Source organism: Sturnus vulgaris, chromosome 25 (genome assembly GCF_052056855.1).
Source record: "Sturnus vulgaris isolate bStuVul1 chromosome 25, bStuVul1.hap1, whole genome shotgun sequence".
NCBI classification, from domain to species: domain Eukaryota; kingdom Metazoa; phylum Chordata; class Aves; order Passeriformes; family Sturnidae; genus Sturnus; species Sturnus vulgaris.
This window is the reverse complement of record NC_142267.1, coordinates 2,151,988-2,177,023: the sequence shown is the minus strand read 5'-3', so window position 1 is coordinate 2,177,023 and position 25,036 is coordinate 2,151,988. Positions and strand designations below refer to the sequence as shown.

The following is a 25,036-nucleotide window of genomic DNA, read 5'->3' as shown; positions in this document are numbered from 1 at the left end:
TGCTGCTCTGATCTCAAAAGGATGGATAAGCTGTATTGAGCATAAGCTGCTTTTGCTCTCAGACCCTGCAAGGATCCACATCCTGCACTGAACCCAGAGCTGCAATAAATGGCAGAGTCAACTTTGGAAACCTTTGAACTTTTGACTTAATTCTTCAGGAGCTAAAGGAGCTGTAAACATCACAGTGTGTGTGTGCAGGGCTCTGGGATAAACAGGCAGGAAAGCTCCCTTAGCCCTGGAGCATCACACAGAAATTGCTGTCAGTGAGCTGGGACAGCCATTACACCCCAAAAGCAGCTTTAAAAAGGTATTTTTGTCTCATTGCATTTCAGCCTGAAGGTTTCAATTTCTAGAGAAAGCAGGAACCAGAGTCCTTCATTACTGAACCATGTGAAACCCTCCTTAGAGAGAATTTCTCCTCATTGTTCTTAAAAGTATCCAAATAAGAACATTCCACAGAACTCCAAAAGAAAATGGATATTGTACACAAAGTCAGATAAACTTTCCACTGTCAGTGAAAGCTTTTCCAAGAAGAGAGGAGTCTTTATTTTCTTGTAACATGGTGCATTTACAATTTTACATAAGAACTTCCAACATGGTTCCCAATGGTTTTCACATTTATGAAAGAGGAGCAGCAAAACTTCCTCCCCACACCCTGGACATGGTTTATGTCCCAGATATGTGACAAACAACAAATACAAGAGAAAAATGGAAATTAATTGCCCTAAAGGACAGGCACCTGCATCACCTGAACAACTCCCCTAGAAAGCTGCTGCTCAGCACGTGGATTTTCAACCAGCAACTTGCAAAAATAAAAGAATATTACATTTTATATATATATATGTTAAAAAAAAAAAATCAAATGGTGTTCTACAGGATATCCCAAAAGCAGCTTACCATCCTGGTTACCCCACTCCCAGTCAGGCCCACGGACCACTTTAGCCCCCTGGAAAGTCCCTTTTAATGTGATGCGAGTCAGATTCTGTCGAGGGCTCACTAGGACCCTGGAAAAACAAAAATCAGAGGAAATAAATGAATTTGTTGTTGTTGTACACACTGACAAAGCTGTGCTCCAGCTGATGGTCACATAAAGACCATCCTTCACTTTTAATGGGCATTATTGGGGTGGCCCTGCATGGAGGCATTAATGGAGCTCAGCACATTCTGTACCCAGAAAATCAGAGCAGCTCAGAGCAGCAGTGCTGGGGCTGGAGCATCCCCAGGCTGTCCCAGACCTCCCCAGCTGCCCTGCACCCCACAGCCCCAGCCCAGGGGAAAGGGAAAAGGTACCTACGTGATAGTGAACAGGGGGTCTGATGTCCTGTTAAAGCAGCTCCCAATTCCCATAATGTCACAGCAGCCTCTCTGCTGGCTCTGTGGGTGCTGTCCCCAGGCTGCCACAAAACCTTCTCATGAGTTAACCAAGCCACCAAAAATCCTGGCTGCTCAGCCAGGGTACAATCCCCTTTTCTAGGTGACAGCAAAAGTGCCCCAATCCATGTCCCTGGAGCCAGACGGGCTCTTGGCAATTCCCAGCCCAGACAGAGCAACCCAAGTTCAGCAGCTGCTCCACAGGGCAAGGGGAGGGGAAACTTGCTGGGGGTAGGGCTGACCTCAGAGCACTGCATTTATTTTCCATCTAATACCTCCAGGGGGAAGGTGAAGACTCAGGAGGATAAAAAGCTTATGCTTGAATTTACTGTTTACTTATCCAGCAAATGCTTAAGTCTTTTACTTTTCTTAACCTGTTACCAGATCTCCCACCTGTGGTTTACAACCTCGAGTGTTTCAAAAGAGGGAGAGATTATTTATGCCTTGCTCTTATAATCACTGATTGTTCATTAATTAGCCAGGTTGGAGCTCAACAGGAAGAAGATGAAGGCTCTGTATTTGAAGGGTTGAGATTTTTTTTTGCTGGTTTAAGCACCATTAAGGCTGGATATTGTTATGAAAGAAGATAATGACAGTGGAGGGGAAAGCTCAGCTATAAAGAGGCACTGCTCAGCATTCTTTTTATTGCACTGTGTCAGACTGGCTTCAAAAACCAGCATGGATTTGGGTACAGCCCCTGAAACAGCTTAGATGTTTTCACTGCATTTTGTTCAATGGTTTTCTAATAATTTATCAGACAGATCTGAGCCAAACCCTGAGACAAAAGTGATAAAAATGTAATTCTCTCTTCCAAACCCTTCTCTCACAAGGGATTGGATTCAATGCAAAGATTCTTAGTGATAGTAAAACAAAGCACCGAGCTGAGCTTAAGATATTTAAATAGCAAAATATCTACCACTCATTCTATTCTTAGCAGAAGTTCCCTTTTTGGATTATCATGTAAGAGTAGTCATTCCCCAGCTCAACACTCTCACATTAACCTGCCACTTCCTCTGAAATTTGTGGATGGGGACCAAAAAAAAAAAAAAAACAAAGCTGATCAATTTAGAAAGCTGAGATTCCTTAAAGAAAGAAAATGTAAGAAACTCCATCTCCTGTCCTGCTGAAATGGGCCCTCCTTCCCCAGCCCCACCAAAATCCTGCCTTAAACCAAAGAGGGATGCAAGCACCACATCTCCCCAGCCAAGGATTCTTACCAAGGTTTTCACCTCATTTAATGTTTTGCTCCAAATACAGGACAAACAACCAAAGTCACCCAGTGTGATGCAAAAATCCCCCTGGGATAAATTTAACCACTGGGATACTGCCTTTAATAACAATGTTAATTATGACAGCACAAGGCTGCAGCCATTTCTGCCCTACAGATTCCAAGGATATTAAATGACTGCAGAGCCCAGGAAGCTCCCCCTGCCTTGGGAGCAGGGATTGTACAGAATGAAGTTCTGGCTCTCCCCGGCATGCTGGGAGCCACTCCTTGGGCTTGTGATAATTGCTAAAAGATTCGTGTTAATCACAAAAACATCGGGGTTTGTATAAACCAGAATACTCAGCTCTGAAGTGAAGCATGGACATCAGATAAAAGAAATTATATGATTAAATCATTCTGTTTAAAATCACCTTGTTATGGTATATTTTGTTATTTGATGTTATTTTATTTTATGTTGTGTTTTCCAAATAAGTTGTGTGGGCTCCCAGCTTGCAAACTCAGCCTTCCCAACAGCCCTTCCTGCCTTTGTGTGATCAATGCTGCTCATCTCAAGGAGCAGACTCCCAGAACTGCTCTGCTGGTTCTCTACAAGGATGTTCATTCAACCACCACTGCTTAGGACAACAAAAAACCCCAAAATTATTGATGACAATAAAAACCCCAGTGTGAGAAGAGGCTGCAAACCGAGGTTGGGTGGAGCGTGGAGTGGGCGCTGACCCCTCACGTTCCCCAGCGCTGCCTGCTCTGTCTGCAGCAAATAAAACAATCTCAGTTCTGCTCAATATCGATATTTGTCTCTCGTTTATAACACGGATGTTCTGCCTGTACTCAAGTTTCTCTGAAGTGTTTATTTGGATTTTGACATCCCTGAGAACTCTGCTGCAGCATCTGGAACAGCAGCATCACCCCTGCTTTAAAGAGAGGGATGGGAGATCCAAATCGACTGATCTGGAGAAATTTAAACAAAAATTACTTTTCATTTGCAGCAGCAAGCCAGGGCTCCTTCACACCAGGCATGGCTGATGTGTTTTGTGAGATTGTTCTGCTGCAGAAAGTTTTTATCTGAAGAAATAAACACAATGAAGGGGACTGGGAAGCAGAAGGGATGGTCACCCTGTAAGGTGGCAGGCCATAAATATGACATTAATCCCTTGAGAAAGGCACAGCTCTAAACCAGATTTTCAACTCGTGGGACACACAAACCCACATCCCTGCCAGGACACACAAAGATCCACCTCCACAAAAGCCAGCACGAAAATCTTGCAGGAACTACAGGCAAAAGTGACCTCAATGCAAGAAATTCCAGGTTTTCTAATCCCCCCAGCAAAGCTTTTCCTGAAGCTCTTCCAGCAAAGGATAAAGGAAGGCAGTTCTGACAGATGGCTGCTGGCTGCTCAAACAGGAACCAGACTAAGACAAGGACACTGGGAGAGGGATCAGGATCACACAAACCTATTTCAGGAACTGTCTTCACCCAGATTTTTTTTTCTTTTTCAATCCTCTCCTTCCTTGACAAGGCCCAGTTCTTGACAAAATCAGCTGTATCTTTATGTCACATCTTTATAAGTAAAAGCTGTGGGGTTTTTTTTGTAACCCCCCAAAGTAACTTGGATCAAATTTTGTTCTGGAAAGCCACAGCAGGGAAGGTTTCAGAGCAAGGTTAATAAATGGGCACTGAAAAGGTTCCTGCAGACAGTTTTGCACAACTGTGCTCTCAGAGATGTTCATCCAGAGCATTTAAAGGCAGAATATTGCACTGAGCACACAGAGTGAAAATGTTCATTGTTAGTTCAAAACCCAGGCTACAGCTGGTTCAGTGAAGGTTTTTCTTGCTTGCAGTTTTGATCATGTAATTCCAGAAAAGAGAAACATAAAATATGTCATTGAAACACAATCTCTGTTCTAGAAATCAATCAGAATAATCCAATTTATACAAGGGAAGCCCCAGTATGACAACACACCTTGGTGTTCACGTTTGGGCTTTTTTAAAGAGGCACAGGCAATTTATCTGGCAAATCATGGTGGGTTTTTTTTTCCTAAAGTAAAATTCATTAACAAATTAAAAAAAATAATAAATTCATATCAAGAAATTCATTTGACTCCAAATATTCCTCACCCAAATTTCTTAGCTCCAACTGCCACTGCATAAATGCCACCTGTTGAGGAGGTTACCATGTAAATAAACCTGCAGCCTTTTCTTGCCCAGGAATCAAAACACCCAGCACTTGTCACTCAGTGCTGGATTAGTTCAGCTCTCAGCAGAAGCAGCCACAGATGGGAGGTTGGATTATTAAACTGCCTTGAATGGGTCTGCATTGCACAGACCTAAATCAGAGCACACATTTGTTCCTGGATCTGATTTCCAAATCCAGCTGGTAACTCCACCAGACAGAGCTGGTTTAGGAATTACAGATGAAAATAACTGCAATTTCTGTTTTGACTACAGGATAAAACACAATGGGAGAAAATATTTGTATTTCTTGTGCTTGATTACACAAAATATTTCCCTGTGCAGCTCGCTGGCTCCTCCAGCTCCATTGTTTGCCAGGAAAAAAAAAAACAACAAAAAAAAACAGGGCTTGTGAAAAACTACTGAGGTTGTGATTTATTGGTGAGAGAAGGCTGGAAAATAGCCTGAGTAAAATGCACCACATCTGAAATTCAACTCAGCCCCAGCCCTGAGCAGGTGATTCAAGCAAAATGTTGAGAATATAACAACATCAGTATTTTGTATGAGATTATCTCAGGTTTGATTATTTGCAGAATTCACCAGAGTGTGCCTGATTTTCCCAGCCCTAATATAAACTTGATGAGCTTTGCTTTGCTGCCCTGCTCACAGACACTGATTTATTTTCCAATTACCAAGCAAATATTCAGCAAATGGATACAACTCTGAAAAAAGCTCTTCAGTGAAACTGAGCTGCTCTCCATCCTTTTAAGCCAAGGATGAGAGCCCCTCCCACAACAGCCATAAAATTCAAACTAAACAAGACCAATAAAAAGTAACAAATTAGGAGGTCAGGAAGAGATTACCTCAAATAGAAAAAGTAAAAAAAAAAAAAATAAAAAAAAAAATCAGCACCTCAAGTTGAAACTCAGGTCATTTGAAGAGCTGAAATAGCTTTCAGGTAAAGGTGTCTTCAAAGCCTCTTTAGGAAACTGATTGGGAACCCTCTGCAGTGCCTGTCTGGGGTTAAATCCTCCTAAATCCTGGGATTAGTGACCTGCTACAAACAGGGATGTGCTGGCCTTGCCTGGTTCAGGTGGCCAGGGGGTGGCTCTGGCAGCAGCAGCAGCAGGAATTTGTGAAAAACCAAAGGATCCCTGTCAGAGAAAGGAGGTGGGAGAAATCCTGGTCTCTAAAGGAGACTCAACAACAAACAGTAATTTTTAAATACTCTGGTTTTCTCTTTTTGTCCTTAGGGAAACTGCCAAAGGTTTTATCTTCTACTTTATTTAGAAGGAAGGAAAAAAAAAAAAAAAAAAAAAAAGGAGAAAAAAGCAAAAGAGAGATGAGTGATCTAAGCAATAGTCCCAGTGAGTCATAAGCAGGCAATTTCTGTTCTTGAAAAAGATGCTGCAGTGCCTAAGGGAAAGTGGCTCCAGAGCTCTCTTATTGCACAGAAATCCTCTCCATGGCATTGTCCAAAGGTGATCTGTGCCCTTTGTTTCACACAGGACATTCCCATCCTTAATGCAGAGCATTCTCCTGGACCAATAAATCACATTTGCATGAAAACAAAGATGCTCCTACTGCCTCCTGCCCCTGCACTGCAAAGCATTTCTGAGTAAAAGGGATTTAATTTGCCAGCTCCCTGTGAAAGCTGCAGAAAACACACATTTATTGTAATTATTGTGCCACCCTTAGTCCAATCCTGAAACCAAACCCATTCCTGACAACCTGTTGGCTCCAAAAGCTCAGTGACTTCCAAGAACCACAACGTGAACCTTTCATTCAGCTTTAAACTGCAGCTTTCCACAACAGGGAGCTTCATCCTGGAAAATTTCTAATTTTTCTCTATCCCAAAACTCAGCTGGAATCAACACCTGCCACGCAGGACCAGCAGGAGAAATGTTCCATGATCCAATTAAACTGCTGGTTTATGCTTGCCCCTTATTGAGGATCCCAGAAATCACTGCCACACCTGGCAGGCTCATGCTGTCTCTACTTTTCTTTTTTTTAATTCCTTTTTTTATCAGTTGCTTGTTATTCTCACTAACACACAGCAGTGTAAATCAGAATAGTGCTGATTTTATAAAGATTTTGCTATCAGGCACTCTGGCCTACGTCTAGAGTTGTTTTTGTCAAATAAAGTGAATTTAGATCACATTTTCTCTAACCACTCAACCAGCCACATTCACAGAAAATAAAAAAATAATTTAATAAGATGAAAGAATTTAGGGAAAAAAAACCAAACCCAACCCAATCAACAAACCACCAAAGCACCATCAGACATCACATCCTGCTCCAGCTCCCCAGTGCTTCCAGGACACTGCAGAGTGGTGCTGCAGCTTCTGGGAAAGCCAAACCATTCACCCAGGACAGCTCTGGCCCTGCCAGGGCTCCTGGATCCTCTCCAAGCTCCTTTTTTCACCCTGACAGCAAGAACTGAACTGCACAACTCCAGCAGAGCCTGACACGGGCACAGACAAGCCTTGGAAGGGAAAATTGCTCTATTTACATTTTCCACCATTCAGATTCCTCAGGATAAAAAAAAAAAAAAAAAAAAAAAAAGGAATGAGTTCTGTAGAGGATGAGTCCTGGGGAGAAATTACCTAGAAATCTGTTTTTTGATCCAGGTGCTCCTGGGGAAGGTCAGGAACCTGCTGCCCAAAGGATTTCCCACCTGCAGGGTTGGGAAATCCTCAGCACAGGGCAGAAAATTGGGGCTGCTGTGCAGCAGTGCCTTTTTTATTTTGAATTTAAATGTGAGTAAAATGATGTACCTTAAAGCTCAAATAAAAAGACACAAGCAGGCATCTCTGAGTAACTAATTGGAGATAATTCTGTTATTAATAGAAGAGAAAGAAATTCCTCATGTGCCTTTTTTTATAGAGAAGTGTATTTTTATATACACACCAAATTGTGAAGCTCATTTCACACTAGGATCTGGCTGGCTTCTCATATTAACACAAGCTCCAGAAACACCTTAATGTGGTGGAGAAACACAAATTTCAGAGCTCAGAGGGGACATTCTCTGGCCAGCAACATCCCTGCTGTGCCAGCACTCACAATTGTGCCTCAACCAAAGGCTGGCACCAACTCTGGCAGGAATCAGCTCCAGGCAGAGCTTCCCACATGGCAGGAAAAGCAGCTGCAAATCCCACACCACTGCCTTGAGCACTGTAATTACACTTTTCATTCCACAGATGGATGCAAAGCACAGGGATATTTTCAAAAGCAGGCAAAAAAAAAAATATAAAAGGAAAAAAAAAAAAGAAAATCAATGACAGAGATAAGCTGATTTCTTATTCCTTCTCCTGAAGGCAAGAGGATTACATGATTCATCTTCATGCCCACTTTAAGAGATGCAAAGAAAAGTACTGGTGAGACTATTTTTGAGTTCTTCCTCAGGACAGGAGAACAGATTTTCCATGTTTTGGCAAATCATAAAGGAGCATAAAATTACAGATGCTGCTCCACAGGCATCAGTGCAGCAGTCACCTCCAAAAAAAAAAAAATTTAAAGTGCAGAGCAGGAGTAAGTGAGAAAGTGTTGCTCTTCACAGACCCCAAGAATAAATCAACAATTTGGGAGTGCAAGATCCCTGTCAGCCCCTCTGTGCCTGAGAACAGCAAATAGCAAAGCATTTCTGAGATATTATTTAATTGGGGGGGGGGGGGCTGAGGAAGAGAAAAACCAGAGCAGAAATCATTCTTTTGTCACTTTGTAAAAACTCCCTGCAGATTTCTGTTTGCTGCCTTTTTTTTCTTTTTTTTTTTGAAGCAGCTTCATAAAACCTAACCAAGCTTGACATTATTCTATAGAACAAACCTTTGAAAACCCCAACCAGCAAAACTTGAGCACTGCCTGCTATACTGACATGAAATTCTTTCTAAATTATTCAAACATGTACAAATTAGGTTCTACTGGGTTATTCTGCACATCCTGGGGTGCACAGAGCAGGTTTTGGAGAGCCCCAGGATGGAATTGATCCCCATAAATTGGAATTATTGTACAGAACAAACCTTTTTGGTCATGCAACCCAATCAGCAAATGTTGAGAGCTGCCTGATCTAAATATATCAATATTTACATGATTTTTTTAATAGATCACACAGACATGTACAAGTTAGGTTCTAAGTCATTGCTGGGTTATTTTGCACACCCTGGGGTGCACAGAGCAAGTTTTTGGAGTGACCTAGGATGGAATTGAGCCCCATAAATTGGAATTATTCTACAGAACAAACCTTTTTAGTCTTAAAACCCAAACAGCAAATCTTGAGAGCAGCCCGATAGAATTTCATGTGAATATTTCTCAATTATCCAGACATGTACCAGTTAGGTTCTAAGCTACTGCTGCATTATTTTGCACAGCCTGGGGTGCACAGAGCAGATTTTGGAGAGCCCCAGGATAGAATTGATCCCCATAAATTGGAATTATTCTACAGAACAAACCTTTTTGGTCGTGCAACCCAATCAGCAAATGTTGAGAGCTGCCTGGTAAATTCACATGAAATTCTTTCTCAATTATCCAGACATGTACCAGTTAGGTTCTAAGCTACTGCTGGATTATTTTGCACAGCCTGGGGTGCACAGAACAGATTTTGGAGATCCCCAGGATGGAATTGATCCCCATGGAAGCTCTGAGGAAGAGGAGGACTCACGGCTGGGAGTGCGCGGTCTCGTAGCGCTCGAAGGAATGGGACAGGTCGTGTTTGTTGTTCATGTAGCACTGCGTGCACAGGTCGTAGTCAAAGCACATTTTGCATTTCCACCTCATGCCTCTGATGCCGTGCTTCTTGCAGCAGTCACAGATGATGTTGGGGTGACGGACACCTGAGGGAGTAAAAGGAAATGGGAGATCCAAAAGAGTTCCAGGGAAAAATCGGGATTTCAGAGCCACCCTCCCAGCACTGCAGAATGCCCAAATCCTTCTAGATAAAACCTTTGAGATCCACACAAATTCCAGGGAAAAATCAGGATTTCAGAACCACCCTCCCAGCACTGCAGAATGCCCAAATCCTTCTAGAAAAAAGATCTTTGAGATCCACAGGAATTCCAGGGAATATCAGGCACTTAGAACCACCCTCCCAGCACTGCAGAATGCCCAAATCCTTCTAGAAAAAACCTTTGAGATCCACAGGAATTCCAGGGAAAATTAGGATTTCAGAACCACCCTTTCAGCACAGCAGAATGCCCAAACCCTTCTAGAAAAGATCTTTGAGATCCACAGGAATTCCAGGGAAAATCAGGATTTCAGAACCACCCTCCCAGCACTGCAGAATGCCCAAACCCTTCCAGAAAAAGACCTTTCATTGAGCCAAGTACTTCACAGGAGTGCTTCACACACAAATACAAAGCACCTAGAAATCCTGTGAGTCCTGTGTTTACCTCTTTACAGCTTCTAATATTCCTATTTTTAATCTCAGTCATGTCTAAAGTAAATATCTCTGTTCATTACAAAGTGCTCATGGGAGAGTGCCATGCTTAGTGCTGGGCATTGATACAGCTCTGTTTCCAAAGAGAAATTATTCAAGGGCTGGAAAACCCTGGCACAACTGCTCTGAATGAACCTACTCCTCTAATCCACACTTTACAGAATTAGGACAAACAACTGTAAAGGGGATTTGAATGAAATTTGATGAGTGCATGTTTTAAAGGGGAAAAAAATTGTGTATTGTAGGTGATGCAATAATACAATGTGAATGATATGTGTAATTTGAAATATCCATTTCCTGGCTAGAGGGCCTCTCAGCAGCATGACAAAGGCAGTGAAAGTGTTCAGCTCATAGATGGAAAAAGTAGGAAAGCAGAGCCCTTGCACAGAGGGAAACAGGAATGTCCTGGCCATGCAGAGGTGATGCCAAAGGCACAAAGGACAGGGGCAGGAGATGGCTGTGCCCTTGCCCAGGCCCTGTTCAAGCTTAGAGGGAAAAAGGAACATCCTGGCCATTCACAGGTGGTGTCAAAAGGCTGTGCCAGCACAAGGGACAGGAGCAGGAGGTGGCTGTGTCCTTGCCCTGCTCAAGCAGAGTCTTTGCACAGAGGGAAACAGCAATGCCCTGGTCATGCACAGATTGAGTGTGCTCTGCCCACAGGTGCCAAAGGCTGTCACAGCACAAGGGACAAGTGGTTGTGCCCTTGCCCTGCTCAAGCAGAGCCTTTGCACAGAGAGAAACAGGAACATCCTGGCCATGCACAGGTGGTGTCAAAGGCTGTCTCAGGACAAGGGACAGGGGCAGGAGGTGACTGTGCCCTTGCCCAGGCCCTGCTCAAGCTCAGAGGGAAACAGGAACATCCCGTCCACGAACAAGGCTCAGCACTGCTCTGCTGTTTCATGGGGCAGCCGTGACGTGGGGCAGGAGGTGGCTGTGCCCATGGCTGTGCCCTGCTCTGCTCACCGATCTGGGCGTTGTCATAGAGCAGCAGGTCGTAGGCCCCCTGGAAGCCCGTGCGATAGTTGGTCCTGTTGCCCTGATCCCACTGCACCACCACGGTCTTGTCGGGCGTGGTGGGGCTGCCGGTGCGGCCGATCTCCACCACGGTGCCCACGTTGCCCTCGCCGCTGTCCTGGCTGCCCCATTTCCAGTCCACACCACGGACTACCCTCATCCCGACCTGCATGCTGGCATGGGGGTCCAGCTCCATGGATCTGCACAGCAAACCCTACAGCTCCTCCTCCACGGGGGTCTCGGAGATGGGCGGGATCACGGGCAGCGCTGGCGGCGTCGTGGGCAGCATGGTCAGCACACCTGGAAATACAACAGGAATTTAGGGGATGCCATTCCATGCATCACAGTTCCCTCCTCCAGAATGATCCAGCTGATAAAACCTGACCAGCTGAGCAGGTAAATCTCTGTTTTATTCAGAACTCACGTTTTAAGCACTGATGGGAACGATATAAAAACTGATTGTCACAGTTTAAGCACTGATGGGAATGATACAAAAACCGACCAGGCTTCCAAGGCTCATCAGCATCTGCAATAACACCCAAAAACTTCTTCCTGAGAGCTGTGCATGAGGGAAGAGAACCGAGCAAGGAGTCTACAAAATTCCAGTAGTAGCCCTCGATTCCAAACTCAAGAAAAAGCACAAGAGCCACCAGAGACACAACAGCACCAGGAACAAGCAAGCACAGTAAATAAAATGGAAAGAAATGACCAAGAAAATACCAACAGAACGATTTTAGCAATAAAAGTCAATCTTAGTCTATTTTTCAGGAAGTCTCCTCACATGCATCTTATCTGAATACAGCATTGTCGAGTTTCACTTGCCCTTCAAGGCAGTTTTGGTTTTGATTTGAGGATACAGGAAGTTCTAAAACCTGAAAGAAGCGTTTGTCTGTTTCCCCCAAGTAACGGCAGCTTTTCAAAAACACAGCCAATGTCAGATTAATTTCAGCCTTTTCCTGTTATTTATCCATGAGCTACAGCAGGAACAGGGAAGGGCTGTTGTTCAATCTGCAATAAACGCAGCAGATTTAGTGCTGGGATCAGTGAGACAGGGACAGCCTTCCCAACTGTTGCCATGACAATGGGTAAATGAGGTGAACACCACACAGATGCAGCACATCCTCAATCCTGAATTAAATCACATTCTTCAATCAAGCAGATTCTCAAATCATTGTTTCTCTCTTTACCAGCACAACAAGACAGAGAAGAATGTGGTTTTCACTATGTAGAGCCTGGAAAAATCTCCTGTGGCATCTTTGGATCTCGCTCTTCCTCCTGAGCTATCCATGACATCCAGATTTTCTCAAAAATTGAAAAGAAGGCCCAAGAGGATGCCAAGGGATGAATAATGCACATGGCACAAACAAAGCTCCCCCAGTGCCACGACACAGAGGGTGAGGAGCTGGTCCAGCTGAGGGGATGTGCTCAGCCCCAGCAGCACGAGCAGCTCTGGGCCCTGGGATGTGCTGTCAATGCTCCCACCCACCAATAAAAGCAACTGAAACCACCAAACCCTAAAAATAAACCCATCCTCCAGCCAAACATCCCCTTTTGAATGCATGGAGGAGTCATTTGATGCAAAAAATCACATTTCCAGCGTGCAGCCTGAGCCTGATTTCTGCTCAGCTTCAGCCTCTCCCTGTCCTCAGTGCTGTGACATCCCAAAGCTGTCACAGGAGAACAGCATCAAACCCAGCTGTCCTTGTGAACTCCCCATCATCCTCCCTCCTAAGCAGCATTAAAAGTGGCCCAGGGCGACTCTTTCATTTGTTTTTGTGGGGGTGGATGGAACATTGCTGAGCTGAAGGTGCACCAGTGGTTACTGCCTTGATGAGAGCAGGAATTATCAAAGAATATTCTTCTTAGAGCCTGGTGAGATTTTTCCCCTCTTCCTCCAGATCAGAGATGAATAAAATGACTATTTATTGCTTCAAATAAGAGGCAGAACAGCTTTTTTTTTAAGGCTGCTGTGAACCAGTCAAGGCAGTCAAGCAGAGAAAACAAATGGGAACATCCAACAATGCAAAATAAAGCACAATTCAATTACTGTTACAGGGCTTTTCCCTAAAAAGAATCACCACCACCCCTTCCTGTTTCATCCAAGGGAACTGGGGGTGGCTACTAACAGAAGGAAAAGGAATTCCTTGCTTAGGGAAGGAAACAACAAATTTCACAGGGTGGGGATAGAGGGTCACTCCCCAGCCCTAAGAGTTCTCTGCCATTTATTTCACTGGGTCTTCTTCCTCTCTCCAGGAATGAATGAACCACCACAGGCTCAGAACTCTCAGTATTCCAAGGAAGGCAATGCCAGTTCCAGCAATTATTGATCAAAGAACATTCCAGGCTGTCCCACAAACCCACAAAATGTAAATCCCCAGAGCACAAAGGAGGATAATCCCTCCCTAGCAGAGCAGGCTGGCACTGCCACATCCAGGCAAGAGCCCAGCAGAGAATCCCAAAAAGGGTCCCAAAAAGGCAAACCCACACTTTCCCTGTGCACCTTCCCACAAATTTTGGATTTTGCTGGAGCTCAGCTGCACACTGCTGATGCTGAATGTTTTTAAAGGAGCTGTCAGTGCTGCAAAAATCACCAGCAGCCCCTTGCTGGCTGATCTGAGGATGCTTTCCTAATGTGAATAATTTCATTTTCCACACAAGAAGGCACCAAGTGCATCCTGCAGCTCCATCTCCTCTGCAGGGGAGATGCAGAGCAGGAGGAAAGGGATGTTCAAAACCTTTATGAGATGAATTACAGCACTCTTGTGATCTGAGCCTTGCCAGAGCAGCATTATTGACTTCCTAAGTGGAAATGTTTCACTCACTGAAGCAAATACTCCCTCCCTTGATGCTGCCTGGGCTGTAATTATTCCAGGGAAGGACAGGTAGAGCTGCCAGAAATAATTCACAGTGAAAACATCAACTTCCCATGGGAATTTCAAGTAACCATGAACGAATAATCCATTATAAGAAAAGCAGATTTCTGAATCCTCATCTCACATTCTGACCTTGCCTATTGTGACACAGGAAAGATCAACCTAGATGTAATCTCACAGTTTTAGGAAATCCCATTAAAACTTAACAGGAAAAAAGAGAAATAAATCCAGCTTTCAGCCCACAACATTTTAGCTGCAATAATTGTGGCAATATTCAACTGTGACAGCCCAGTTTCCATTTCATGGGAGGCAAAGGTTGCTGCTGGTCTGGCCCCACAGCAAACAGAACCCAGTGCTGCAAGCACCTGACAAAAATCAGTGCCTGGAACCCAGTGATCACATTATTTGAACAGCATGGTAAACAGAGAAGTGTTTAAAACCAAAAAAAAAAAAAAAAAAAGCTTTTTTTTTTCTTCCCTTTACACATATTTTGAAGTTTGAATTGTTTTCTGAGGTGAATTGCTCTGTTTTAGAGAGGTTTGCCCATGCAGGAGATGCTTCCTCAGGCAACTGCAAATCACACTTCTCCAAAATTCCCAACTTCCCCAAGTGATCAGCCCCCAAAGCAGCCAGCATCACACTGAACATTTTGAAAATAACATTCCATTTCTTACTCTTTTCATTCTCTTTGACTCTTCCAGTGCCATTAAATAAAGTCTTTTTAAGCCATTAGAAGTGTAGACTGATCAGCCACCACCACTGTAAAGCTTCAAGAATTAATTTTGCACATCCTCACATCAAGAACATCAACACAGACACAATTTTGGCTGAATTAAGCCAGCTCATATTGACTTTAAAATTGTTGGTTTTTAGCACTTTCTCCATTACTCCTGTGAGCATTTCCCTACAGAAATAAAGCTCAGCAGGGTTTTCCCCCTTTCCTGACACAAATTTCACAGCTCAGTGCCTGCCCAGAACTCACCTGCACAATCAAATATTGTTCCCTACCTGTTTTCCTACCTGCAAGCCAGAAATAAATTATTTTGTATTCTTTAATAACAGACAACCAAGATCAAATAGCTCTGCTCAAGGCTTACAGCTGCTAAGTTTATTACCAAAGTTAACATTCATGGCAAAAACCTTAAATTCACACAAATATGGACAGTATTAGATGAAAACAGAGCAGAAAATCAGCAAATCACACAGGAAATCAGGATTTTTTGACCCACCACCACATGGACAGTGCCTTGCTGCAGAGAAGCTGTGGCTGCCCCACCCCTGAAGTGTCCAAGGCCAGGCTGGGTTTGGAACAACCTGGGGTATTGGGAATAGGATGGAACCCAAACCCAAATCCAACCCAAACCAGTCTGGAACTCTGTGAGATTGCCCTGCAAAGCCACCAGGCCTCAGTGAGACTTTTCTTCTCCTTGTGCAGTCAGGAATTTTGTTTAGTCTAAAATTCTGCAAAATGGCATCACTGGCACAGGGGAGGGAGGCAGAGAGGAGCAGATGCTGCTTTTGTGGCTTAATTAAAAATTAAGCAAAAAAATGAAGGCATTTTATTGATAAATCAGTCTGACCTGAAACCAAAAAATTCAGATATGGGGCAGCTGCCACTGGTGAAACCAATCAATCAAAAAATAATTCAAAAAAAAGCCTGCATGAGGTGAAATCATTTCCAGGCCCAAACCTCACGTGCTCCCAGAGTATATTTAACTGTATTACATAAACAGAATAAAGCAGGTGATTAATAGGCCTTTGCTCAGGGATTAATATCTTGTCATTCCAGCATGAGAGAAGGCACAGGCACATCCTGAAACACAGGGAGGAAATGCTAAAAATAACCAGGCAGGCTCAGAGTCCCCACCGAGCATTTTATCTCTGCAATCAACACTTGGCCTTTACAAATGCCAGCCCATTGATCTGTTTTGCCCAAATTGAATTTTACATTCCATTTTACACTGCTTGTGTTCTGGCACTGAGTTGCTTCTTTCCCTTTCAGCAATATTTGAGTGGTTCTCACTCTGCTTTTCCATCTATTCCTTCATCTTGTTAAAGGATGCAGGTCAAAAGGAAGCACCAGCAAATTTATTAATATTCAGGAGTAGTAGCTTTGTGCAAACTCTTCATTCCAGCATTCTGGTTTCCTAAAAAAATGGATATCAACCTCAGAATAAATAATCTCAATAAATGATCTTCCACCTAAAAGTGGAAGAAGTTAGAGAGAAGTTACACATCTTAAAGTTTGGGTTCAAAGGGTGTCAGCATGGCAGGACCCAAAAGCTGCAGTGGACACAAAAACTGAACTGAGCTGGCCTTGAACCTTCAATTTAACTCAAATTTCAACCCCTCTGTGATGACCACAGGCACAGAAAAGTGAACCTGCTCCAGAAACATAACACTGATCTGCACAAAATCCAAACTGGCTTTGTCACTGAGAGCTGTGGACTGAAAAGGGCTTTTTGTCAGCAGTGAATAACAAAATTAATTAAACAGAAAGTGACAGTGATCACCCAAAGACACAGCACAGTGTTTTTCATGAATCAGCTCTGTGCTAACTGCAGGACTAAACCACAAACAAACCTGGATTGCACAATGGTCAATATTTGTTTTAAAGCACTGAAATTCAAACACCACCTTTAGGAAACACCATAAAACACAAACAGCTGGCACAGGCTGCCAGCACCAGAAGCTGTGGCACACCACAGGGTTTGGCTGGGATTCAGTCATTTCCTTCTCTGCTGCTGCTCTGGTTTTGTGACCAAAGCACAGAGGGGTTGGAGCTGGGGCTGAACAATCCAAGCCTTTTCTGGTTTTCCCACTGAGGCTGAGGGTGCACAGGAATTTGGGAGGAAGCAGCCAGGGAAGCTGACCTTGAGTGACCAAAGGTGTTCAGCAATAAAAACTGGGGGAAGAAATAAGAAAGGGGAATATTTGGAGTCTCTTTGCCTTCCCAAGCAATCCTTGCATCTGAGGAATTGCTTAATTTCATTAAGGAATGAAATTCCTTAATTTTACCTTTTTTTTTTTTTTTTAAGGGTAATTTTAAGGGCTTAATTTTACCCTTCCAGTTCTGTTCCATGTCCCACTGGGGTGAAAGGAGCTCCCTCTGCCAGGGTTAACCCACCCCACACAGAAAAGTGGAATATCTTCTGCCAGCTCAGGGACACTCAAAATTGACATTTCAACATCAATCAAACCTTATGAAAACACAAAGTTCCCTCTACCAGCTTCTAATCCACAGGAAAACTTCAAATTGCTGAGATGAGTGCTCGTGTGCCCAGTGGAGAATTAAAAATGATTACAAGTAAAAGTTCACACTGGGCATCTTGTGGCTCTCTCTTCTTACATCCCATGAGATAATTGCTCATGAGCCTGATGAAATTTCCTTCTGGCTTTTGATGAACTGTGTTCTTTCCAGGAGGGAGAAAAAACAGTTCCAGCCATTTGCTTTAATTGGAGCCGACAGTTTGCAGATTTGAGCCTGGAGCCTTGAAAAAACTCAGCAGCTGATGAGAATCCACTTTTTCCTCAATAGCAGATCTCCAAGTTAAATTTATATTGCTTTACAGTAAAAACAAACACTCCCTGCCCACACACACAACCACTAGGTAATGTTGTTTAAGGAAAAAAAAAAGCAATTATTTGCTAAGTTTGAATGAAGGTCTTTGCATAGAGAAAAAAGGGAGAATGGTATTTTAACTTTTCCATGGAAGATCTCTGTGGAAAAGAATCAGAAACTCAATATCATTGCACTGGGGGATTCCTCTCCATCTCCTGCCAGGAATCACCATCACTTTTCTGGCCCTTGGCACTAAGAGATCAATAATCCACCACATCCATCCCTTGTTTCTGTGCCCAGAACAGTGACAAAAGCCACAATATTAAAAAAAAAAAAAAGTCTAATAAAGTCAAATACAACCCACCCAGGGCAGCTGGAAAATCTCCACTGCTTAAAGAAGCAGCTTAACAGATGCATCAGGAAGGGTTTCAGTGCACTTTATCATGCCTTGTGGAAAAGGATGGACTAGGTGGCCTCAGCAAAATCCCTTCCAGAACTATTTTCAATCATCTAGAAATAGAGGATCAGACAGAAGCATATTCCAACAGTGAGAAATCTGTCCTGGCAGCAGATTTCAACTGTGCTCTTCCTTGACATTGCTCTAATATATTTCTCAGAGGCAAGACCATCTGGCCCAGAGCTGATGGTGTGGAGCCCTGGTAAAGCTCAGGTCTGCATATCTCTCACACCAGCTATCAACTCCTATTTACCATTAAAATCTGAATTCAAGCACTTAGAAGTTCATAAAATCCCAATCTAACGACACGATTGACTTGCCTGTCCATAAAGTCACTAAGTGTCCCCAAAAGTCATTCAAGAATCAAAATCCTGATTTACTGCAGGAGTGAAAACATCAAGAGGAATTAATTCTGATGTCCTGAGAGGTGGTTGGATAGTGGGGCTGAGGAAACACAGAGCTGTGGCTCTGGGGTAGGGCTGCTCACAGGTATTTAGACTCCAGGACTCTCAGCACCAGTGGTACAAAGGGATTAAGAAATCCTCTGAGTTAGGAACACAATTTTTCCTCCTCCTTCAATTTTTCCAAGTCAAAAGCAGCTCCTTCAGCCTGGCATGGAGGGAGCTGGAGCAGAAAACCTGCTGGATCCCTGATGAGCCTTGATAGCTCATCCTAACAATTTGAGATTCCCCTTCAGGCCTCCAGAAGGGTCAGCACTGCACTCCTGCCTGCTTTCAGCCTGCAACTTGCCCTTTCTGTGCTCTGAAAGCAGATCACAAGGTTTAAATCTAATCTCTCCTGACATGCCTTTGGCCAGGCAGGCATGTGGGAGCAGAACAAAGTGAAGAGGAGCTCTTGCCTTACTCAACCAAGGTTTGAGGGTCAGCATGTCCATCAATTCACCTCCAGCTCTGTGCATTTTACAAGTCCAGATGTTTTCTTTGTGCTCTGGGCACTCGGGAGAATCCAAGAGCACTCTGCAGATGGCAAATGGAGCCATAGGTACACGTGGGATTGGTGGCAGAGCCAGGGACAAAGCTCACACATCCCAACTGCAAGTTCTGCTCTCCACAGCCTGGACACAGGAAAGAAGGAAACAACAGATTCCACTTTGTTTAAGGAGAATTCAATGATCTCTCTCCCATCAGAGCTGCCAGGGAGAGTGCATGGAAAGGTGTGCTGGTCTCCTCTGAGAACACTGAATTACAACTCTACAAAAATGCCCTTGACAAGCCATGAATTAGAATCCTTGAAAAACAACCAGAACTCAAACAGGACTCTCCATTCTATCCCTGGAAAACTGAACTGAAGGGAAAGGGCAGGATCAGAGCTGCTGTGAGTGGCACAGTGACACTGAGCACAGCCCTGAATCCTGCCAGAGCCCAGGAGCACTCCTGGAGCAGAGCTGATGAACAAGACAAACGGATTTGATGGGAACAGGCAGGGACAACACGACCTCAGAGAGCTGAACTAGGTTGGAGAGAAAGCCTTCACCTCCAGAGAAACCAGCAGCCTCTGTGAACAGCAAAACCAAATGTGCACAAACACAAGGCAGGAGCTGAGCTCCTTTCTGAGGCAGCAGCCACAGCTCTGAGCATCCTGTGCAGCAGCAGAGAATCTGAAAAATATAAAAGCTAAAACCCAAGGCATCACTGGAGCCACCCACTTCTAGATCAAGACAGCTTAAAAAGCCATGGACATACCCCTCTTCCCAAGAAAAAGGGAAGGAGACAACTGCAACCACCACACTTACAGTACTCCCACAGTTTTTTGCAGTTTCCCAGACATTTGACAAAGTTTTAGTGGAAAAGGCATCCCAGTTCTTCCAAACAAATCCCAGCAGTGGCCATTGCACACCCAAGCAGGAGAATAACAGATTCTTCATACGAATTTGGCACAGGATTTTTGCAGCCACAGAGCTCCAAACATGCACTCAAAATAAATGTCAAAACATATGATGCTATACAGCAATATCAGAATAAGCAGAGAATTGTGCCCAGCCAAATATCACACAAATATGAAGCTCCTTCTCAAGGCAGTGACTCACAGAGCTGTGCTGTGCAAAGAGGAAGGGATGGGAAACACATTTACCTTTGTGCAGCCTAAAAAGGCAGTAACACTTCAATAAAACAGAGCAGTGGTGATGCTGTTAAATGACAGCTGTTAATAATGCTGCAGACACCCTAAAGGAACTCCTGCCCTTCCAGCACAGAATTAAATCAGTCTTAAAAACAAGCATAAGGTACTGAGGATACACCAGTGGTAGAGCTGAGGTTACACAGAGTTACCTGATACCCAACTACTGCCCTGTAAGTTAAAAAAGAACTTTTTAAAAGAACCACCATGTGCTCAAAAGATGTCACCTGCTCTAGACACCTACAGCTCAGAGCAAAAAGCAAAGCTCAAAACAGGGCAAGAACCTCTCCAGCTCTGCCAAGGCTGTGGAAGCTTCCCCTTTCTCATCTCCATTATCTACGTGACATACAGCATCATTCCCATCGTAATAATGTGGGATGTGGGTTATTTACAGGAACTGTTGCATCCCTTGGCAATTCACTCCTCCAGATCCTGAGACCACGAACGAAAAATTCAACAGGTAATCAAGCATGGAGGAAGGTCCTAGAAGGATGCACAACTGCATCATTCTTCATAGCAAGCAGTTTCAGGAAACCATGGAGCTGTTAAACAGAGGAGAAATAAAAATGGTATTTCCTTTGAGCCAAATACACTCCTCATATAGAGACAGAGAAGTGCAGAGGATATCATGAGGCTCTTAGCCAAAAAGAGAGAAGGTTCAGCAGTAAAGCCAAGCTCAAGTGACCTCCATGAAGGTGAGCCAGGGCTCACTTGCTTCTCAGTGAGGTAGAAATCAGAATTTGTGACATTCAGAAAGTAATTCTGCAGCTGAGCATGGGCAGTGAAATGAGAGCAAACACCTTCAGTGCCTCCGGTGCAGCTGCACCAACTTCTCCGGGTTTAGTCTGGCCCTTTCTACCTCCATTCAGGCAGACTGGAAATACAGAAACACAGGAGAGAAAAAGCCACACGTGTCCCAGCTCCGAGCTTCCTTCCCCACGCTCCAGGGACAACGAAATTCCCGGCAGGAATCACTGCCCCCAGCTCGGGCAGCCAGGCCTCACCTGCAGTACCTGTTGGGGAACAGGCCGGGTGTTCACACCCTGCAGGGCAGCCAGGAAAACACGAACCGAGCCGGAGCAGCAGCGGCGGGCGCGGCCTCAATCCCGGCTAAAAGTGTGGGAACCACCCGGGTAAAGGTGTCGGAACCAGCCGGCCTAAAACTGCCAGAACCAGCCGGGCTAAAGCGGCCTCAATCCCGGGTAAAGGTGCGGGAACCACCCGGGTAAAGGGGCCAGAAACACCCGGGGAAAGAGGCTCAATCTCGGCTAAAGCTGCCGGAACCACTCGGGCTAAAGCGGCCTCAATCCCAGCTAAAGGTGTGCGAATCACCCGGGTAAAGGTGTCAGAACCAGCCGGGCTAAAGCGGCCTCAATCACAGCTAAAAGAGCCAGAACCACCGGGGGAAAGCGGCTCAATCTCGGCTAAAATTGACGGAACGACTCGGGCTACAGCGGCTTCAGTCTCGGCTAAAGGTGTGGAACCAGCCGGGTTAAAGGGGCCAGAACCACCCGGGCTGAAGCGGCCTCAATCCCGGCTAAAGGGGCCAGAACCACCCGGGCTGAAGGGGCCAGAATCACCCCGGCTGAAGGGGCCTCATTCCCGGCTAAAGGGGCCAGAACTGCCCCGGCTGAAGGGGCCAGAAGCACTCCAATAAAGGAGCCAGAATCGCCCCGACTAAAGCTGTCAGAACCACCCCTGCCGCTTTCCAGCTGCCCCAAGCTGAGGAGAAAACCCCAGGAAAAGGCAGGCACGTACCTCAGCGCGAAGGCAGAGCCGAGGATCCCCAGCACCACAACCCCAGCGCTGCTCTCGCCGCCGTCCCTCCTCCATCCCCACAGCGGCGCCCAGGCGGGCGGAGAACGCGGGTGAGGGGCTCTCCTAAGCTGGGATCCGCCTTTATCCCGGTACCTCCTGCTGTGGCTGTGGCAAATCCCCCCCTCCCCAGAGCCGGGCCGTGTCCCCGGAGCCTCTCCGTGTCCCCGCGGCCGCTCCGCGTCCCCGCGGTGCTGCTGCCGCAGCCGCAGCTCGGCCCCGCGGCCGCCCCGCCTGCGCTCCCTCCCGAGGGCAGCCGGGAGCTGTAGTTCCGCTCCGGGCGCTGCGACTACAACTCCCAGAAGCCCGGGGGGATCCCAGGGGGTGCCCAAGGGAGAGCAGGGGGAGCCCAAGGGGAGCCCAAGGGAGTCCAGGGGGAGCCTAAGGGGAGCCCAAGGGAGTCCAGGGGGAGGTCACGGAGAGCCCAAAGGGAGCCCAAGGGGAGCCCAGGGGGAGCCCAAGGGGGCCCATGGGGAGTCCCAGGCCCGCCCCGGTTCGGGGGTGGGGGGAAAGTTTCGGCACAAAGTCCAATGTGGCCGGGCCGAGGGATGGGGAAGGGATGCGGGAGGGGATGGGGAAGGGATGCGGGAGGGATGCTCGTGGGTAAATGGTTCCATGTTTGGGGTTTTGGGGATCCCTCAGTCCAACAAGTCCTGGGTTTAGCAGGATTGGGTGTTAAAAGAGTGGGTTTGGATTGGATATTTGGGGGCAGTTCTGCGCTGTGAAGGGGGTGAGGCACTGGGAGAGGTCACTGGGGGAAGGTGGAGATCATCCATCCCTGGAGGTGTTCAGTGCCAGGGCTTGGAGCAAGCTGGGATAGTGCAAGGTGTCCCTGCCCATGGACAGGGGTGGAATGAGATGATCTTCAAGGTCCCCTTCCAGCCCAAACTGTTCTGTGATACCACGAAGGAAATTCCTGTCTCTGTTCAGCAGGTGGGCTTTAAAATCTTCCTCCCACTGCCTGTCCCAGCCTTCTGCCTGGAAGGAGATGATGGGTGGCTGAAGTGCCACCACACATGGATCTGAACCCCTGAGCCATGGAATGAGTTGGGTTGGAGGGGACCTTAAAGCTCAACCCTGTTGTGCACCTTCCACTAGGCCAGGTTGCTCCATCCAGCCTGGCCTTGAACCTTAAAGCATAGGCCTGCTGCTTTTATAATTGCCTTCAGAGGCAATTTAGGAGTTTGCATCATGTCTGTGACGATAACAGTGGTGACAGCGTTCATGTGACTCTCTCCTGTCAGGTGCAGGACACACAAAACTCCGCTGACTTTGCCCCTGCTGAGCTCAGAGACACCTTGAAAACTCTGGTTTAAGTGAGGTAAAACCTTGCCAGCATTAATGCCCTGCACTCACAGCAGGAATGTTGGCAGCAAGGTGACAAAAAAACCTCCTTTGTCCCTTCAGGAGCAGCACCAGAGCCCTGGAAGTGAAGCAGAGGGAGGAAGGACATGAGGCAGCAGCATCGCCTGGGGCTGGTGGAGACTGAAGAGAGCAAATTTCTGAGACAGTGTCAGGGCACTGCAGCTGTTCCCCTGAGTTTTATGGCTACAGGGTACAAAAGACCTGTCCAAAAAAAAAGCTTGTCACTGCCACTTGATAAATCCAAACAGCAGGACTCGGTGTCCCTTGTCCTCTGTGTTGCGTAAAAGTGATGTTGGCCAGGGCAGCTTAAACACACACACAGGGGGGAAATGTGAACAGTGAGCACAGAATGAGGGCATTGATGTGCCCTGCCTTTCATGGCAGCCTTGGGCCACAAGGGGAAAAGTCACATTTTGGGATGTGGTCGGTGGGTTTGAACGTGCTGTGGTGTTGCCTCCCTCAGTTTGATTTTTGTCAGGCAGATTGGTAAGACGTGGGAAACTGTACATAGAAAAATGGAAATAATAATGGAAATATAAAAGTGAATTAGAGGCAGGTGAGTGCAGCCAACACCAATTGTCCTGCAAGATCCATTCATAGAGTTTTGGGCTCACTCAATAAATACTGAGATAATTTAGGCTTTAATTTTACCAGTGCTTGTTCTAAACAGGAGCTTGCACATCCAGGCTCTGAGTTATGTCAGGTTGGGTTTTTTTTTTTCAAGCTAATTTCACTTTAAAGAATAAAAATGAAATATTTTAAAACTTTAAAATCTTAATTCAAGCAAATCTCTCTTTAAAAATAAAAATTAAAAACTAAGTATTTCTATATTGAAAATTATTAAAATTCAAGCTAATCTCTCTTTAAAAACAAATTTAAAGATTAAAATAAATTGTTTAAAATAAAAATAATTCAAGCTGCTCTCTCTTTTAAAAATAAAACCAAAAATCAAATTGACTGTTTGCAAAGTTACTTTCTCAGGCATCATCAGCCCAAAAAGCAATAGGTCAGAATGCAGCAATGAAAACTCAGCTTGGACGTTAAGGAAAATTTGGGCATTGCAACATTTACTGCAACGGCCTGGAGTTGCACAACCCTGAATATTGAGGAGAAACCTTTGCTTTTCCATGGCCCCATCCCGGTTTTCCAAGGATCTGAGCAGGAATCGTTCTTTGCCCACTGGATGCCGCTGTTCCACAGAAATATTCATGGGCTCAGCACCTCCTGTCAGCCATGGAAGCCACTCCAGGGATTTATCTCTGTGAATCTGCCTTTTTTTTTTTTTTTTTTTTTCCCAAAAAAAAGAAATCTCCTTAATATTTTGCACCTTCCGATCATGGCACGTGGAAAACTTGGGCCACTTGATCCCTTTGTGATGTTCTTTGAAGGTGAACTTTTCATGGGACAAAAATATATTGGTGGGATAAAAATATATTGGTGATTGAGGGGAAAACAGGCTGCCCAAAATGTGTTTTCAGCACCTGTAGAGAAAAATAATCCCTCCAAGTGCATGTCCTGCAGTGCTGTTTTGCATGCTTAATACAAGAGAAAAAAAAAAAAAAAAAAGAAGTTTGGAGAATGCTGTCCTTAAAAGCAGAGCCTGGAAGTGGCAGC

General features: G+C 45.2%; 1 protein-coding gene across 2 annotated transcripts in view; it reads right to left on the bottom strand.

The window, feature by feature from the left end:
* MIB2 (MIB E3 ubiquitin protein ligase 2) overlaps positions 1-22,254 on the bottom strand; it is a 42,824-nt gene extending 20,570 nt beyond the window's left edge. The window contains exons 1-4 of one of the 2 annotated variants that reach the window (XM_088178617.1): positions 22,001-22,254; positions 11,164-11,514; positions 9,427-9,598; positions 898-1,004 (exon numbers count right to left, since the gene is read on the bottom strand). In XM_088178617.1, coding sequence (XP_088034743.1) covers positions 898-1,004; positions 9,427-9,598; positions 11,164-11,410 — 526 coding nt within the window. In that variant the 5' untranslated portion in view covers positions 11,411-11,514; positions 22,001-22,254. The remainder of the gene's footprint in view (positions 1-897; positions 1,005-9,426; positions 9,599-11,163; positions 11,515-22,000) is intronic. The other variant, XM_088178618.1, reaches the window with a different exon arrangement.
* Between the last annotated feature and the right edge of the window lie 2,782 nt (positions 22,255-25,036).